General features: G+C 39.4%; 1 protein-coding gene across 1 annotated transcript; it reads left to right on the top strand.

Annotated features, from left to right (window-relative positions):
* The first annotated feature begins 5,308 nt into the window (after positions 1-5,308).
* Positions 5,309-8,644, top strand: LOC115661511 ((-)-germacrene D synthase-like). Its single transcript, XM_030583770.2, has 7 exons — positions 5,309-5,510; positions 5,916-6,195; positions 6,557-6,932; positions 7,138-7,356; positions 7,468-7,606; positions 7,774-8,025; positions 8,132-8,644. Exons 1-7 carry the CDS (start codon positions 5,370-5,372, stop codon positions 8,426-8,428), a joined length of 1,704 nt encoding a protein of 567 aa, XP_030439630.2. The 5' UTR covers positions 5,309-5,369; the 3' UTR covers positions 8,429-8,644.
* The last annotated feature ends 8,100 nt before the right edge of the window (positions 8,645-16,744 follow it).

Here is a 16,744-nt window from a genome sequence, read left to right as displayed (position 1 = left end):
CTTAAGTATGTATAAATTTGTATAGAAAATATTGATGGGTTTTTAACCATTAAAAGTGAGACAAACTAGTAATGTTTAAGGTTAGACAAGAGCTAATACCACGAAAAGTCCCAAATTGGTACGCCTGTGGCAAATTTATCCCAAACTAATTTTTTGATCACTAAAAACTCTAATTTTGTATATTTATGATAAATTTACCGTATGTTAGTTTCCGTTAAATTGAATTTATATTACGAAGAACCACAAATTAGTACGCATGTGACAAATGGAGGATAAAACCCCAAACTAGTGTACCCATTAACTAATAGTGTCATCCAACTCAGCAATTTAACGATAAAAGTTAACGGAAACTAACAAAGGGTAAATTTGTCATAGATGTATCAATTTAGGGTTTTTCGTGGTATTAACCCTTATTTAAAAACCAATATATTGCTTTTTTTTTATTATCAATTTTCTATGTTGGCTTTGGTTCAAAGGTAGAACTAGAAACTACCAAAAGTATAATCTTTAGAAAGTTAACGTGGCAATCGGATGATCAAAGAGACGATTGGACATGATGAGCGCCGAATGGGGTGCGTGAATTTATAAATTTCGCGGAACTGAGTTCCTATTAAAATAAAATAACAACATAAAAGAACTTTCTTTGTTAATTATATAGTAACACGCACGCTGCCAACCTAACAGAAGAAGTAAAATTATTTAACAAAAAAAGAAGGTATTAAAAGTTCGGCGGTGCACCCACCCATGGGTAGCTCAGTTGGTTAGGGCGTACTTGGGATTGTGTGGTTAGGCGCACTGGTCTCAGGTTCGATTCCCCAGCTGAGCACTTGTGATTTAAGTGGGGGGCCATGTCGGTGGGTTGCTGTGCTAGTCTCCCCCGAGGAATAGTCGAGGTGCGCGCAAGCTGGTCCGGACACCTCGGTTACAAAAAAAAAAAAAAGGTTCGGCGGTGCTATTGGCACCCCATTTTGACTAAGACACTCATTTTTTTTCAATTAACTGACTGGAATACCCAATCTTTTGTCTTTTTTTTGATCAAGCTAACCAAACAAAAAGGGCCTAATACCCTAAAAAACTTCAAACTTTAATTTTTGTCCCAATTTTACCTTTTGTCTCATAAAAAACTTTCAAGTTTAGGTCCATTCTCAATTCTATCATAAACTTTTTTTTGTCCTATAAAAAGCCCTCAACTTTAGGATATATCCCAATTTTACCCTAAACTATTTTTTGTTCTATGAAAAATCCCAAACTTTAGGTCTTGTCCCAATTTGCCATGTAGTCCCAATTTTACCCTAAAATTTTTATAGTTTCATACAAAATCACAAACTTTTACTTGAGTCACAAATCTGCTCCCATTACCCTTCATTCAAAATTTCTCGTTGACAACTGATAGATGAAAAACTCTCAAGCACGAGCTGTTCGAGTGCTCTCCGACTGCGAGAGATAGAACAGTCCCAAGCACGAGAGATCAACGAGCGCAAAATCACTAAGGGCGATTTTGATGGATGGTTAATGGAGAGCATATTTGAGACTTAAGTAAAAGTTGATGATCTTTTATGAGACAAAAAATTTAGAGTAAAATTGAAATTGGACCTAAAGTTGAGATTTTCATATGAGATAAAAAAAAGTTTAGGGTAAAATTGGTACTCGACCTAAAGTTGAGGGTTTTTTATGACAAAAAAATTTAGGGTAGAAATTGGGACTAGACCTAAAGTTGAGGATTTTTTATAGGACCAAAAAAGTTTAGAGTAAAATTGGGATATGACCTAAAGTTGAAGGTTTTTTACGAAACAAAAGGTAAAATTGGGACAAAAACTAAAATTTGAGGTTTTTTTGGGTATTAGGCCCAAAGAAAACTAACTTTAATTCATCATCTCTTTAATCGGTTTCACAATATAAATACCCTGTTACACCCACAAGACTTCATCTTATCATGCATCATGCTTAGCCTAGAGAAGGTTGTTAATTTTAATAAATGATCTCATATTTTTAATTACAAAAGCTATATAGAATATTAGAAATTTCTGTTTATGACGGCTATGAACACACATTTAGTTGCCTAGTTTTTGTCAAATAGTTTGAGCGAAACTATGTTTCAAATTTGAAATCTAAAATTTTAATCTATCTAGTTGATCTTGATCAAAAATGGAAAAAAAAACTTATCATAATGTCGAAAAGGTTAATTTGTTAGAAATATGATTAAACATTAAACATATTTATATTTAGATCATATTGAAATGAAAGATAAGCAAAAAAGGAAAATAAAGTAACTTCTTGATGTTCTACTTCTACCATGAAGAAAATATGAATATCGGTTATAAATTCATTCTTATAGCAAGTGGATCAAAATTTTGAAATATGCTTAAAACTTTTATCTAAAATAATTTGATGTGAGTTAAAAAAGTGAAAAATGTATAAGTAGATTTTCAACCCCATCTTGTAATTTGGATTAAAATGAGAAAAGCTCAAAATAAGTACAAATAACCTGTGTTTAACTTTAAAACCTACAATTCCAATAAAAAAAAAACTTAAAAACCTACAAACTATTCTAGAAAAACACCCACAAGGTCAAAATTGGTTAGATAATTAGATTCAAGTTCAATTTTCAACTTTGAAATATAGACTCGCTTTTATTATTTGAATTGAAAATAGGCGATCAATTGTGTATTTATAAGATTTCATAAATAAAATTTCTAATCCTCTATACATCTTTTGTTATTAAAAATATGAGACCATAAATTAAAAGTAACAACCTTCTTTAGGCAAAGTGATAACATGATGCAAAATAAGATGATATCTTGTTGGATGTAACGGGGCATTGATATTATGAAACTGATGAAAGAGATTATATATATATATAAATTTAATTTTGTTGGTTAGCTCAATAATAAAAAAAAATGTTAATATCACGAAAAACTCCAAACTTATACACTAGTGACAAATTTATTCTAAACTGATTTTTTGACCACAAAAAACTCTATACTGGTACATTTGTGACAAATTTACCCTCTATTAGTTTTCGTTAAATTAGATGAATACCATAAAAAATTACAAACTGGTACGCCTGTGACAAATAGAAGGTAAAAGCCAAAACTAGTACATCCGTCAACTGTCTTGTGTCATTTAACAAACCAATTTGACACTAAAATTTAACGAAAACTAACGAAGGGTAAATTTGTCACATGTATACCAATTTGAGGTTTTTGGTGGTAAAAAAATTAATTTGGGGTTTTCAGTGGTATTAACCCTAAAAAAAATAATACATTGAAGAATGAGAATAATGGTATATCGATCGGTTAACTAAAGAATGAGTGTTTTAACCAAAATGGGATGAAAATGCTGCCAGCCTCAGAGTCCATATCTGTCGCCTGTCACTACCCAATCTGGCCATTCGACCCCCTTTTTATGTTACAAGTCAACTTCCTCTCCAAATTTAATATTTATTATATGTTCATGTGACAAGTAGACGTATATTGGGAGTGGTTTTCTCCTTTAATATTTGTTCTTAGGATTTGAAATTTCGAAATACATTAATTAAAGCAAGCAACCACTAGAATAGTATGAAATTAAATCACATATCACGTAAACAGTTAATACTAGGCCTAACAAAAAAGAAATTGATGGAAAAAATTATCCCAACAACAATGGTTGGGTTGAGCAATGACGAGGTATGTAATGCATGTCAAACAAAATGAACTCACGGAAACCACCTTCTTCTTCGGTGCACCAAGACACCCTTCAACCACGATCCGAGAGCTCCTTATATACAGGAGGAAGTCCTACGTAAAAGTTCCATCTGCAATTAAACAAATCCATGTGTGGCAGATTTTCCTCGTGTAAAGAGGTATCGATCAGCATTCGGCCGGCCTATCCCATCATACGAGTGGTCGAATCATGACTAAGGATATCGTCATCTTCCCTTTGTCCCGTATAATGAATGGCCATCGTTACATCTGTGTTCCTTTGTTTAGCTGAACGAAGCTCTCTCTTTTAGTCAGGACCATTACAGTTTCTTTCCATACTCAAGCTACACATGATGGAGTGGCGTCATGGCTATTGACAGGCCATCATTGCATTTCTACCTACCAATCTTGAACGGTGGTTGAGTGTACATAATTCCAGACGAGTCAGGTTTCGTCTCACGATTTCAAATTCAAGACATATTTTAATATATTTTATGCCCAATGCTCATGACAAATAGAAAGTATACGGGGAAGAAGATGCTTTAATAAATTAAGGGATAAATCTATTAGAAGTTTTAGAATTTGTCACAAAAATATAATTTAATCCTAAAACTTTTAAAAAATGTAATTAAGTCTTAAACTTGTAACTAAAGTGCAATCGAATCTTAAAACTTTAAAAAAGTCCAATCAAGTCCTAAAACTTGTCAAGTTGATCCGATTAATTCCTTCCGTTGATTGCACTTTTTGAAAATTTTAGGACTCGGTTGTACTTTCGTGATAAGTTTTAGGACTTTATTGCACTTTTTGAAAGTTTTAAGACTCGATTGTATTTTTGTAATAAGTTTTAGCACTTTTTTGCACTTTTTAAAAGTTTTAGGGTTAAATTGCACTTTCGTGACAAGTTTAAGGATTTCCAGTGCACTTATCTCATAAATTAACTATTGCCTTTTATTTTCCTTACAAAAGGTGAAACCGATGAGGAGTTACCGATAAAAGTGAATGAGGCCTCTTTGTCTCCTTCTCCCTAAGATTGTGTGAGTTGTGAGGTTGCGTTTGGTAGACCAGATATAATTCTGGATATGATAATTTTTATTCTATCCGGTATTTGGCAGAACATGAAGTTCGGATTTGTCCATATATAATCCAGATATAGCTCGGATTAAAAATCCCACCTAGGAGGTGGGACATACCCGGATAGGATAATAATTTAAAAAATAAATAAAGAAAACAAAAGAAAAGAAAAATATGAGAAAAAATAGAGGGTAAACATTGCGTATGATATTACAAACATTGCATATGATGACTTAATTCTAGGTGTTTATATCCACCTTATATCCGGACATTTACCAAACATTGCATGTGATATTACAAATCTGGTCATTATCCTATCCGACCCTTTTCTTATCCAATAAAAAATCCGCACGACAACACGCAATCTGAGTGTTTCACCTTCAAATCTATTCCAACAAATTGACTACCAAAAAGAAATACATGGGGAAGAACGTGCTTAGCTAAATAAACGTGTTTGCCTTTGTAGTTCCTCAACCTTTCTGACATAGGGGTCCTCTAGCCTATAAATACCAATCAATAAGGTTTGGACACTACCAGAAAAGCCTCTACCTTCCCTCCAGTGTTCTTCAGCTATACTCGGTCCGACACCTGAATCTAGGAAATAGCAACAAAAATATGTCTCTTCAGATTTCAGCAGTCCCATCATCTCCTCCCGTTCAAGAAAGAAGCCCGGCCGCTGAACGGCGGTCGGCGATTTTTCATTCAAGCATATGGACAGATTACTTTCTAAAATATGCTTCTGACTCCAACTTGACGGTAGCATTTATGTTACTCTTTTTTCTTGGATTACTTTCTTATAACTTTTCAGTTGTTATGTTGTTTGAAAGCTGAGAGCATAAAGAATATCTTGGAACATTGAGGATCGTCCCACAGCATTTGATAAGTAAAATGAAAAGAAGTTCTATACATGTGTTGGTCCTCACACGATTCAAAATGCCTATGCGAACCTTGTGGCATGCACATATGACTTAACGAATGGAGAAAGAACTTCTCTACCACCAATAAGCCTAGTCTTAATGGTATAATCTTTAGGTAATTTCGGTTATATTTATCGTGGTCGATCGGGTAATAGGCAACCTAATATGTTTCTTGTATTCTTACTCAATTTATGTCAACTTCCTCTAATTATTTGTTGGACTTTCAATTTTATATTGATCGTAGAGTTCCCATGGCATAGTAGAGGAACAAATTGAGAGATTGAAAGGAGAAGTTAGGAAGATGTTGACAAGTGCTACGGATAAGCCTTCGCAGAAGTTGAACTTGATTGATCAAATTCAACGCTTGGGATTGGCCTACCATTTTGAACTTGAGATAGATGAGCAGCTGGAACAAATCCATAGAAGCTATTTCAAGTTTCACTGTGGCGATAACGACGACAACCTACACACCATCGCTCTTATCTTTCGATTATTACGACAACAAGGTTTCAATGTTTCATGTGGTATGTAATGTTCCAATTTTATTGGTCCATGAGTTGGCGAAATTATATTGCAGACATTAACTTGATAATCCATTGATTGATTAGAGTGAACAAATAATATCACGTACATGTTTAGTTTACTCTGATGCTGATTTCTTTATTCGTTAACCTGTTTTTGTACATAATTCTCTTATCCCGAGTTCTTCAAATTTTCTCGCTTTGAAAGGTGAATAGTCCTTTCTCCTAATTCCTTGGTTTTTTTTCATGATTCCTTGGTTTAGTATGTCATTTTCCATTGTTTACAATTGATCTAGATATTGAACATGATGCTTTTCACAACATCTATGACAGTTGCTTTCCCACATTCTGTTTGGCCATATAGAAATCTTTCACAGGTTCAGGGACACCGAAGGGAATTTCAGCAAATCGATCATCGCCGACATGCAGGGACTACTAAGTCTATTTGAAGCTTGCCATTTGAGTTATCACGGTGAAGATATTTTGGACGATGCACTCGCTTTTACGATAACTCACCTGGCATCAATTGATAAAAGACAAGCAAGCCCTAATCTTGAAAAACAAGTGAGTCATGCGCTACGTCAGCCAATCCATAAGGGTCTGCCAAGGCTTGAGGCGAGGTGTTACATTCAATTCTACCAAGAGGAGCCTTCGCATAATGAAGTCCTACTCTCCTTGGCTAAGCTCGATTTCAACTCACTGCAAGAGCAACACCGAAAGGAACTTGGCAACCTTACCAGGTTAACTTCATGATAGCATGTCTGAAGTAGCTAGATGTTCTATCAACACCAGATTGCTGTACATTGATTAGTGTAATTGCAATCTATCCTAAATCATTTGTACGTAACAAGAGTGTTGATCTCTTTGGATCATCGGTCTAAAGTACTAGCTATAATTCCATCATTGATGTGTTTGCCTTAAACGGGATTTGTTGGTAAACTATAGGTGGTGGAAGGATTTAGATATAGAGAGGGAGTTCCCATTTGCTAGAGATAGGCTTGTGGAGATGTATGTCTGGATGTTAGGAGTTTCTTTCGAGCCGGATTATGAGATCGCTAGAGGAATATTTACCAAAATGATGATCATTATTACCATTCTCGACGACATCTATGATGTCTATGGCACATTGGAAGAACTAGAACTCTTCACGGAAGCAATCGAAAGGTACATTTGGCTCTTGGAGGCTTTTCTCAGTTTTCCGACTAAACTTACTTATTGTAATTTGATCAACTGTTGATTATGATCAACTTTTATATTTTCTAAACTTGAACTCAGGTGGGATGTCGATGCCAAAGAAGGATTGCCAAAGTGCATGCAGGTGTTTTACAAGACAATTCTTGATTTGTATGATGAAATTGGCTACGAACCGACCAGAAAAGGAAGATCATACTGCCTCTTCTATGGAAAAGAAGCGGTAAGCCATTTGAAGATACATCAATCAAAAAAGATTTTTAATCTATCCACTTAAAATAGAATATCTAGCTTTTCGATAAGGATGAGAGACTGTCATACATCTAAATCCACCAAATACATTAAAGCTCGAATATTGATGTACCTTTACGTTTGATAATGAATTCTCAGATGAAAATCCAAGTGAGAGCGTACATGGCCGAAGCCAAATGGTTCCACCAAGGCCACGTACCGACGATGGAGGAGTACATGCCCGTTGCATTAACATCCATTGGTTGTCAATTGACATTTGTGACAGCGTTTCTGGGAATGGGAGATGTCGTAACAAAAGATGCATTTGACTGGTTATTATTCAGCGACCCCAAGATAGTGAGGGCTACACAAGTAATCACCCGGCTCATGAATGACATTGCTGGACACAAGGTATACAAAAGATATACCAGTGAACATAATTTTATCAAGATTTTGTCTCATAGGTTTTATCAATAGGAGAAAAAATAGTTTCAACGATATATATATTTTTTTATAGTTTGAGCAAGAGAGAGGTCATGTGGCATCTTCGGTGGAGTGTTTCATGAAACAATATGGCGTTATGGAGGAAAAGGCAAAGGAGGAACTCGGCAAACAAGTGGCCAATGCGTGGAAGGACATTAACGAAGAGATGCGCCGTCCGACCGTCGTTCCCAGGGTACTCCTCATGCGAATTATCAATTTTGCCCGATCCATTAATGCGGCATATGGAGACGGCACAGATTACTACGTGAATGCTGGAACTAATTTCAAAGAGTATGTGACTTGTCTGCTCGTCAATCCATTGCCAGTGTGATGGCTTGGAAGAACAAGATGAAGTACCAAGCCGTCATCGATTGCGCTAGACATTTCCGAATCTGCTTTGCGTCCAATTTGAATTGTGTGTTAACACTCGATCCTTGCTCTTATTTGGCCTGAGAGCCCCCTTCTTTTTCTAGTGGATTTCGAATAAAATAAAACAAGAGGAGTCTGTAAAAAGTGTGACGTTGGAATATATTAATGTTCTATAGTATGAGTGGCTCATTTTCTTGATCAATATCAAAGATTTTTCATTCGACATATGCTTATGACGGTCTCAGTACACTGTGACCAGCATAAATTACAATACCTAATGCTTTTTCTCACTATGCTATTTGGCACAACAAACAATTGGGTTAATTCTAATTTGACTGCCCCTTGTAATTTAATGGTTGTCTCTGTGAACCTTCTGTAATTTCTCGTCTCAGTCAATATCTTATACTCTTGTCTTTTTCGTATTGGATGTCCGAGCCAAAATTCCATCTGCAATTTCCGATTGTATCGAATTTGGCACATGTGACATCACATGCTCACTTTCCGTCGATTAGTGAGTGCAAGATAGTCAGTTCCGTTTATAACCAAGACCAAAAAATTCCACAGGAGGGTTCTTCCTATCACCAAAGAAATGTCTTCAAGAGTAAAACTTCAGTACGAGAAATCGAGGTCATTCTGATTGTATGTTTGGTTTTCTTCCGACTCATTTTCATTTTCCGTGTAGCAAGAGCCAAAAATCCTTGATTGAATGTGACTAAACTAAGCTCACTTCTACTTCAATCTGCAAGCTATTGACATTCACTTTTTTTATTTAAATTGTTAGATATGTAGGCATCTTGACTTAATTAGCTCAAGGACCACGGTGCATGATTCTTTCGCTCACGAAATGTGCGGCACTTAGGTCTAGGATCACTTTGTTTGTCCTAAGTAAACCTTGCTCTCACACTCACTCTTACACTCAAGGAAGGGAATTTTCAGAGAGAGAAAGTAGAGAGAGAAGCTCTAGAGAATTCTTGTATTGCTCAAATGAAGTAAATGATACAAATGAGGGGGAGGGGTCCCCTGTTTATACAAAAGCCTCTCTAATTACAACTATTGATCTACTATACAATCTAACGGCAGAGGATGTCAATCCTTGTCTAATCTATCAGACTGTGGAGATCCACTTGATCTAACAGTGGATGATATTGATCCTCGTCACATTAATTTGATGGGGGGAGAGTGACTCTATCCAACGGTTGAGGATATCAATCCTTGTGAAGTAGATTCAATGGTAGAGATTGAGTCCCCTTGCAATCTAACAGCTTTGATGAGCCTCTTTGGATCAATGATGTGGAGTTCCTTTGGATTGATGACATGGTGCTCTTTGATCCGTGACATTCTCCCCCACTAAATCCGGCGACATACTCGTCGCCTTGTCGGGGAACCGTTGGATTTGATCGGGGAATTTCCATAGAGACTCCGCCGATTCCCAACTTGCTTCACTTTCGGGTAGCCCTTTCCACTTCACCATATATTCATGAAGACAGGGATAATATTTTCGATGAACATACCTTTCGACAATGATGAATTCGACCTCCCGATCTTGTGTGACTCGAATTCTGATCGGTGCTCGATGTGACCTCGTGTGCTCGGGATGCTCTGTGTCTTTGTGACACGGCTTGAGCATACTTGCATTGAACACAGGATGGAACTTAAGCTACGGGGGAAACTCAAGCCTGTGAGCAACCATCCCGACTCATTTAAGAATTCAGAAAGGACCTTCATAATGCCGAAGGAGACCTTTGTGAAGTTGGCCCCTTGTATTGTAGCAAGTGTAGCTTCACGAGGACAAGGTCTCCCACTTGTCAGCCGGTCTCCTCTTCTTATCGACAAATTTCTTCATTCGTTCGGTTGCCTTGTGAAGACGTGATTGGGCAAGGTCGGTCTCCTCTTGCCATGCCTTGGCAAACTTGAAAATGGAAGGACTACTACCGTTATACCTCGTGGCTATGCCATTTGGGGTGAGTGGTTGATGGTCCATTACCATCTCGAATGGACTCTAGCCGGTCGACTCGTTCTTGTGTAAGTTGAACGAGAATTGTGCCAAATCAAGTAGTTTATGCCAATCCTTTTGGCTTGCACTCACGAAATGCCGCAAATAGAGCTCAATGAGGGCATTGGTCTGCTCCATTTGTCCGTCGGTTTGAGGATGCATGCTTGTGGAGAAGTTCAAATCCGACCCAAGTAGTATGAACAACTCCGTCCAAAACTTGCTAATGAATCGGCCATCTCGACCACTAACAATATTCCTCATTGAGTCATAGGAACATTTTTGTTAAGCCGACATATAAGTGCATTGGAGCTAATGGACTCAAGTGCATTGGAGCTAATGAACATTTTTGGTGTCCCCATGTGCCTCCCCATGTGACGAAATTAACTTTTTGTTGCCTTGGGTTATTGAAAGGCCACAAAACATACTTTCCATCCCCTTAGGTTATCCAAAGACAACAACATATAGGAATCTTGTTGCCTTAGCGTGACATCCTCAATTCGGAACCTAATTCGGCAAGTGAAGTGGCTTAAACTATCAATGTTCTAATAGCAGGATTAGACCATGAGTCGATTCACAAATCGTTCATGGGTCAACTATTCGATTAGGAAAGGCAATTGAGGGTTGGACAATGCGATCGACTAGAGTACTCGACCATGGAAAATAGCTCGACCATAAGGATCGATGCGGGATGTGTTGTAAAATTTGAATGGCTTCGAATCAAAGAGCAATCAAGTCGGACTTTGAGGCGTGATATCACTTTCCTTAAGGATTTATTTGCCCCACAATGTTGCTAATGGTTACCGGCAAAAATCCTCCAGGATACAACAAAGTCTCAAAATGAGAATACTAGATAGCAATTCTAGTATTTCTCCAGGGTCTCTCTAGGAAACAATTGAAAATGATGGCTGTAGTTTTTGAAAGAAGACTTGAAAAAATTGATCTCTCCTTCTTGCGAAAAACTGACATATATAGAAATCGGTCTTCATAGGCAACTCTTCATGAAAGGTTGCAAAGCTAATAAAGATATTCCTTCGGAAGAAGTTGCAAACTGAACAAATGCAATCCTTCGGAAAAGGTTGAAAACTGAACAAGTATAATCTCCAAAAGTTGTCTTGAAAAGACACATGTAAAATTCGGAATAAAATAAAATAAAAAATATATAAATAAAATTCCGAATTTTCATAATTTCGAAAATTATTTAATAAACAAAAAACAACCTTTCAATTAATAAAGATTAAGGAGATAACCTTACGAAATAAAATAAAAAATAAAGGGATTAGAGCTAATTAAACCGCGGCGGCGCAAGCGTGCAAAGTGCTAAGTGCGCCTAAAAATCGCGCCAAAATCGCGCAATTATTCCCGCACCCGCACGCGGGTATTGTGTGGACTAGCACACACCCCATTGTCTTCACTTTAAGGAGTAAGAAGACACTCACAGTTATAAAATGGCCCACTTACCCAAAACTTTCCTATGTGGGACAAAGGAAAAAGCATTGTTTTGTTTGTTTTACAAACAAACATCCAACAGGATGACATTATGACGTCACAGGTCAAGCAGTGAAAGGTTAGGAATCGATTCGGCGAAAGTATACATAGTCATATTGCGGGTGATTCCGCATGATCATTATACTAAACCCGAACGATCTTAAGTCAATTTCACCAGACCACGTGCCCCGGGTAAATAAGTCAATTCCACATGATTACATGACAACCGAGAATGATCCATGGATTAGCGAGAGTCGAATATGGATTGATTGACGAATCAACCTTAAGTCACGCTAGCGACACCCCAAGAGGCCACCTAACTCGAATAGGCCATATTAGGGACACTTCCCATTGAAGTTTTGCCACAAGCCTTGATCCGATTATAGGTTTTCGATTAAGGATTGTTCCGAGACTTTCCGGTTCGAGTTAGTCGGGGTAAAACTCGAGAATAATTTTGGGCCCCGAAACTTTGGACAAAGGAACTAGTGGGCCGAGAATGGAAGCCCACAAGGGAGTGGGCCGAGAAAAAAGCCCAATGGGCCTCACGCCCAAGACCAAAGCCCAAGGAAAGCCCATTAAGCTTTTCAAGCCCATTTCTCTTCCAATTGGGCCCATTCAAGCCCGAGCCCAAGTTTTCTGGCCCGAGCTCACGTGAATAGTAACCGTGAATAGTGTCAATGGTGAATTTACCAAAATTCCCTTCTTTGCATTTATGACCAAGAGACAAAGGAGTTTAATGGTGAAGACTTTGGGGGCTTATGGCATGATGATGAAGACTTTGGGGATGGCTTTAATGAGAGAAATATCTCTCTTAATATCTCAGCTCATTCTCTCTCTCTCTCTTCTCTCTCTCCCTCACCAATTGGCTTTTCTCTCTCTCTCTCTCTATTCTCCCTCACGCCATCACCATTTCCAGCCACCACCAAGCCACTGTCCAGACCCCTTTGCTGCTGTGTTGCTGCTGTGTTGCTGCCATGGAACCACCAGCAGCGACGCCATGGCTGCCCGCCACCGTGAGCCACCCGTCCGAGCCATTTTCGCCGTTCAACCGAGCCCCGCCAAGCCGAAACAGCCGCCCACAGCTGCTGTCTAGCTGCTGTGGCTGAGACCCATCCGCCGTCGTCGTTCCGTGTCATTTCTGGACCATGACACGCGTAGCCCTCGCCGTCGTCGACGTGCCGGTGTCTTCGGATTTTCAATCGGGTGAGTTATCGCCCTAATCCCTTGCTTAGTAGGTTAAACTTGATTAGAGCGGATTAGTTTAAGTCAATTATGTTTAGTGTTAATTAATTAGGAATTAGTTGTTAAGGTATTAGAATATTATATTAATTTTCGGAAATTAAATAATAATATTTTATTAATTTTCGGAATTAAAAATATTATTATTTTATTAATATTTTTGTGGAAATTTCGAAATTAAATTGTGTTTATTTTAGGCTTAAATTGTGATGCCTAAGCTAGAATTTGCCTTATATATTGGTTTGTATGCCAAATCGAATTGTTTGGTTATGGTGAAATATAGAATTACGGGTATTTAATTAATAAACCCTGAGGTGTCGGGTTTATTTGTTAAGTTTTATGTGAGAAATATGTTGTGAATACTTGAATATAGAAGCATGCCAAGTTTGGGAATTTATTGATATGTGCATAATCACGTGTGAATATTTTAGTACATTTTTATGTGTGGAAGTTGGATATTTCAACGTATTAGCACGGATTATGTTTGCATCGGCTATTGAAAATTATAATGATGGAACCTAAGTGTTGCTATGTGTGCATGATCACCTAGAGGTTCCTTTTGTGCCCGGTTATATCGGAAAACCGTATACCGGATGGCCGCCAACCTAGGGTTTGGCCGTGGCCCTAACGGGTGTCCCTAATTTGGTAATTGGAAGCCGTCGCCGGTAGCAGGGGAGACGCAGTCATTCGCGAATCGGATTCGGAATGAACCCATTTATGGGATATGCCGTCATTGTGGTCGGGTGAGACGATGCCGTGCCCGATGGGGCGGGACGATGCTCGGATATACCGAAAGACCGCCAACCTGATGCGAATAACGCGGGTTGTGTCGTGCCCTGTGTGGCTGTAGTAATCGGAATATGCATGAAAGATTGTGGTGAAATTGCGCTTGATTATGGGATGAAATTGTGAGGCACGGTATGGGACGGGCCGGAGCGATTTCACCTTATAATCGGGACACGTGTGGATGCATTGTGCATGGGAAAGTTGTTGCGTATTCTGATTACATTATATGCATGTTACATTATGATTGTATATGATGGCTTATAACATGTAGGGCGTGTGTGCCAAGGTAAGGTAAGAATGTCTGCAATAATTTAATGGCACGTATGTTTATGTTGGGCTGGGTAGCCTGCTCGTGTGAATAGTTAGGGCAAAGCAGGGGTTGTTTTGCTATTGATCTGTCATCGATAGATTGCTGCATGTTTTAGGTGCATCCGAGATGAGTTGACCTCCTAGTCAAGGCTTAGGTCGTTAATTTACTGAGATTTTATCTCATTCGTTGTTGTTAACCATCTTTTCAGGTGCTCAGGTACGAGTACGAGTTGCGTTCCTTGTGATACGGTTATGTCGAGGGGGAAATATCTGTTGAGGTTGTCCTCGTAGATAGAGGAGCTAGGTTAACCCCCTATCCGTTGTTGTTGTAATCGGGAAGGTCGGTGTGGCGGATTGGTAATATATTAATCCCCGATGTACTATTGATGATGTGTATATATATGTTGGGCCCATTTGGTTCAGCATTTCCAATGCTCATTTGGAGAATGCAAATACCTTTAGGTGAAAGTCACTTTGAGGAAATACAAAGGGCGTTTGGTAAAAATCATTTGAAAGCCATTTGAGAAAATGCAATTGTGTTTGGTTATGTTTTTACAAATGAGCTTTGAGAGGTTTTTTTTTTTCAAAAAAAGATACTCTTTGGATGAACAGTTCCGGCGAAGGGCTACGGCTCACGGCGAGCCGGATCCGGGCCGGCGGCGACCGCCGCCCGACCTTAGGCGATCGTCGCCCGAGGTCGCATGCGACCCCAGCGGGCGCGACCCGGCGACCGCCGCCCGGGTCGCCTCGACCTCGGCGACGGCCGACTGGGTCGCGCGACCCAGCGTCCCGTCGCCTGGGTCGCGCGACCCGGCGATCGCCGCCCGGGTCGCTCGACCACTGCTGCGACACTCCGGGAGGTCGTGCGACCCTCGGCGACCCGCCCTCGGGTCGCGCGACCTCGGGCGACGCCCTGAGGTCGAGCGACCGAGGCGTCTCCCGAGGTCCGGCGACCCCAAAGGCGGCAAGATCGCCGGTGTCGCGCGACCCCAAGGCGGTGGTCGCCGGGGTCGGGCTAGCCCTCAGGCGGCGGTCGCCGGTCGCCGGCCGCGGAGCTGCTGCGAGGAGAAGATGAACAGCCCAAAGTGAACGATGCCGGTTGCATTTCGAAAATGAGCATTCCCAATGGACCTTTCAAGGTGCTTTGGCCAAATGAGCATTGGAAATGTAATTGCATCTCCCCAAAGTGAGTAAAAAAATTTGCCAAACACCATTTGCATTTGGCCAAGGGCCTTTAGAGCCCAAATGAGCATTGGAAATGCTGAACCAAACGGGGCCGTTGTATGTTTTCCTGTCTATCCCCGTTGTTGTCTGGAGATATATGCTTCCGCATGTGCATGATCTAAAGTGAAAATGGATGGGTCGACGTTGCGTCCTGGGATGTCGTAATTTCACGATCAAGGAAGGATGTTCGCGCGCTCGAGGGTTCGGGGCGTGACACTTAGGGTCGTTTGTCGCCTTTAGTTTTGGACCAATGTAAATATTGCAGCATAATTAAATATATTAAAAGATAATTATTAGGTACGGTTTAATTAACTATATAGATATATAAGTAAACCTGGAATATCTATTAATTCGTATAAAAAATATTAATAGGTATTTAACCATAAAAAGTGAGACAAACTGGTCCTTAAGAACAACTTAAATCAATTGCAAATACCATTATATATGTTGCTTTTTTTTTCCCCAGTTTTCTGTGTTGGCTTTGGTTCTAACCTCAGAAACAACCTCAAGAATAATAATCTTTAGAAAAGTGACATCGCAATCTTTAAAAATATTAGATGGTGAATCTCCTGTCTAGGACAGCAGAAGATTCTTCGTTCTTCCAATATTTTGGTGCGTTAACTTCTAGTTCATGGGACTAGATAACTACGAGCGTTTTTCTTTTTTCCTTCTTTTGGAAATGTGAGGACCTCCTCAAGAAGGGCCCCTTGTACCCAGTCCCCCCGGTTCCTTCTAAACTTGAGATTGCTTTTGAAGGTTGACAAATTTATCCTGGTTGGAAATGCACACCGATGACTGGGACGGCGATCGGGCATGCGTGACATCGCCAATTAGGATACAGTACGTAATCGCAGGTCTACAAATTCTGTTTTTGCATAATACGAAAGAACTGCAGAAGAATTCCTAGATACAGAACTAGTAACTGCCTGACGAATGTGGCTTTTTGATACCTAGAAAGCAACCATGCAAAAGATATCCTATTTGCCCCAGGTGGTTTCCCCTGCACCGACTGTAAAAGGTTGGAAAGAAAAAAAGTTCAAATGAAAGGAGAAAAGGTAGACACAATCTTCTCTAAGATTGAGGATCCTCTTTACAGCGCGACAAGTAACACTTGTATCACCACAACTTTCGGCCTTCCCAACCTCCTGCAAAACAGTTGGAGAAAAAAGAATAGGATCATCCTCTGCAAGCGCCTCATACATTCAGTCGCACAATGTATGCAGATGTGTTTGTCACGATCTC

The sequence above is a fragment of the Syzygium oleosum genome, unplaced genomic scaffold (assembly GCF_021117445.2).
Source record: "Syzygium oleosum isolate NSW1041296 unplaced genomic scaffold, Sole_v2.1 Sole_v2.05, whole genome shotgun sequence".
NCBI lineage: Eukaryota > Viridiplantae > Streptophyta > Magnoliopsida > Myrtales > Myrtaceae > Syzygium > Syzygium oleosum.
Note: the sequence above shows the minus strand (reverse complement) of the source record. Positions and strands in the feature narration are given on the sequence as shown.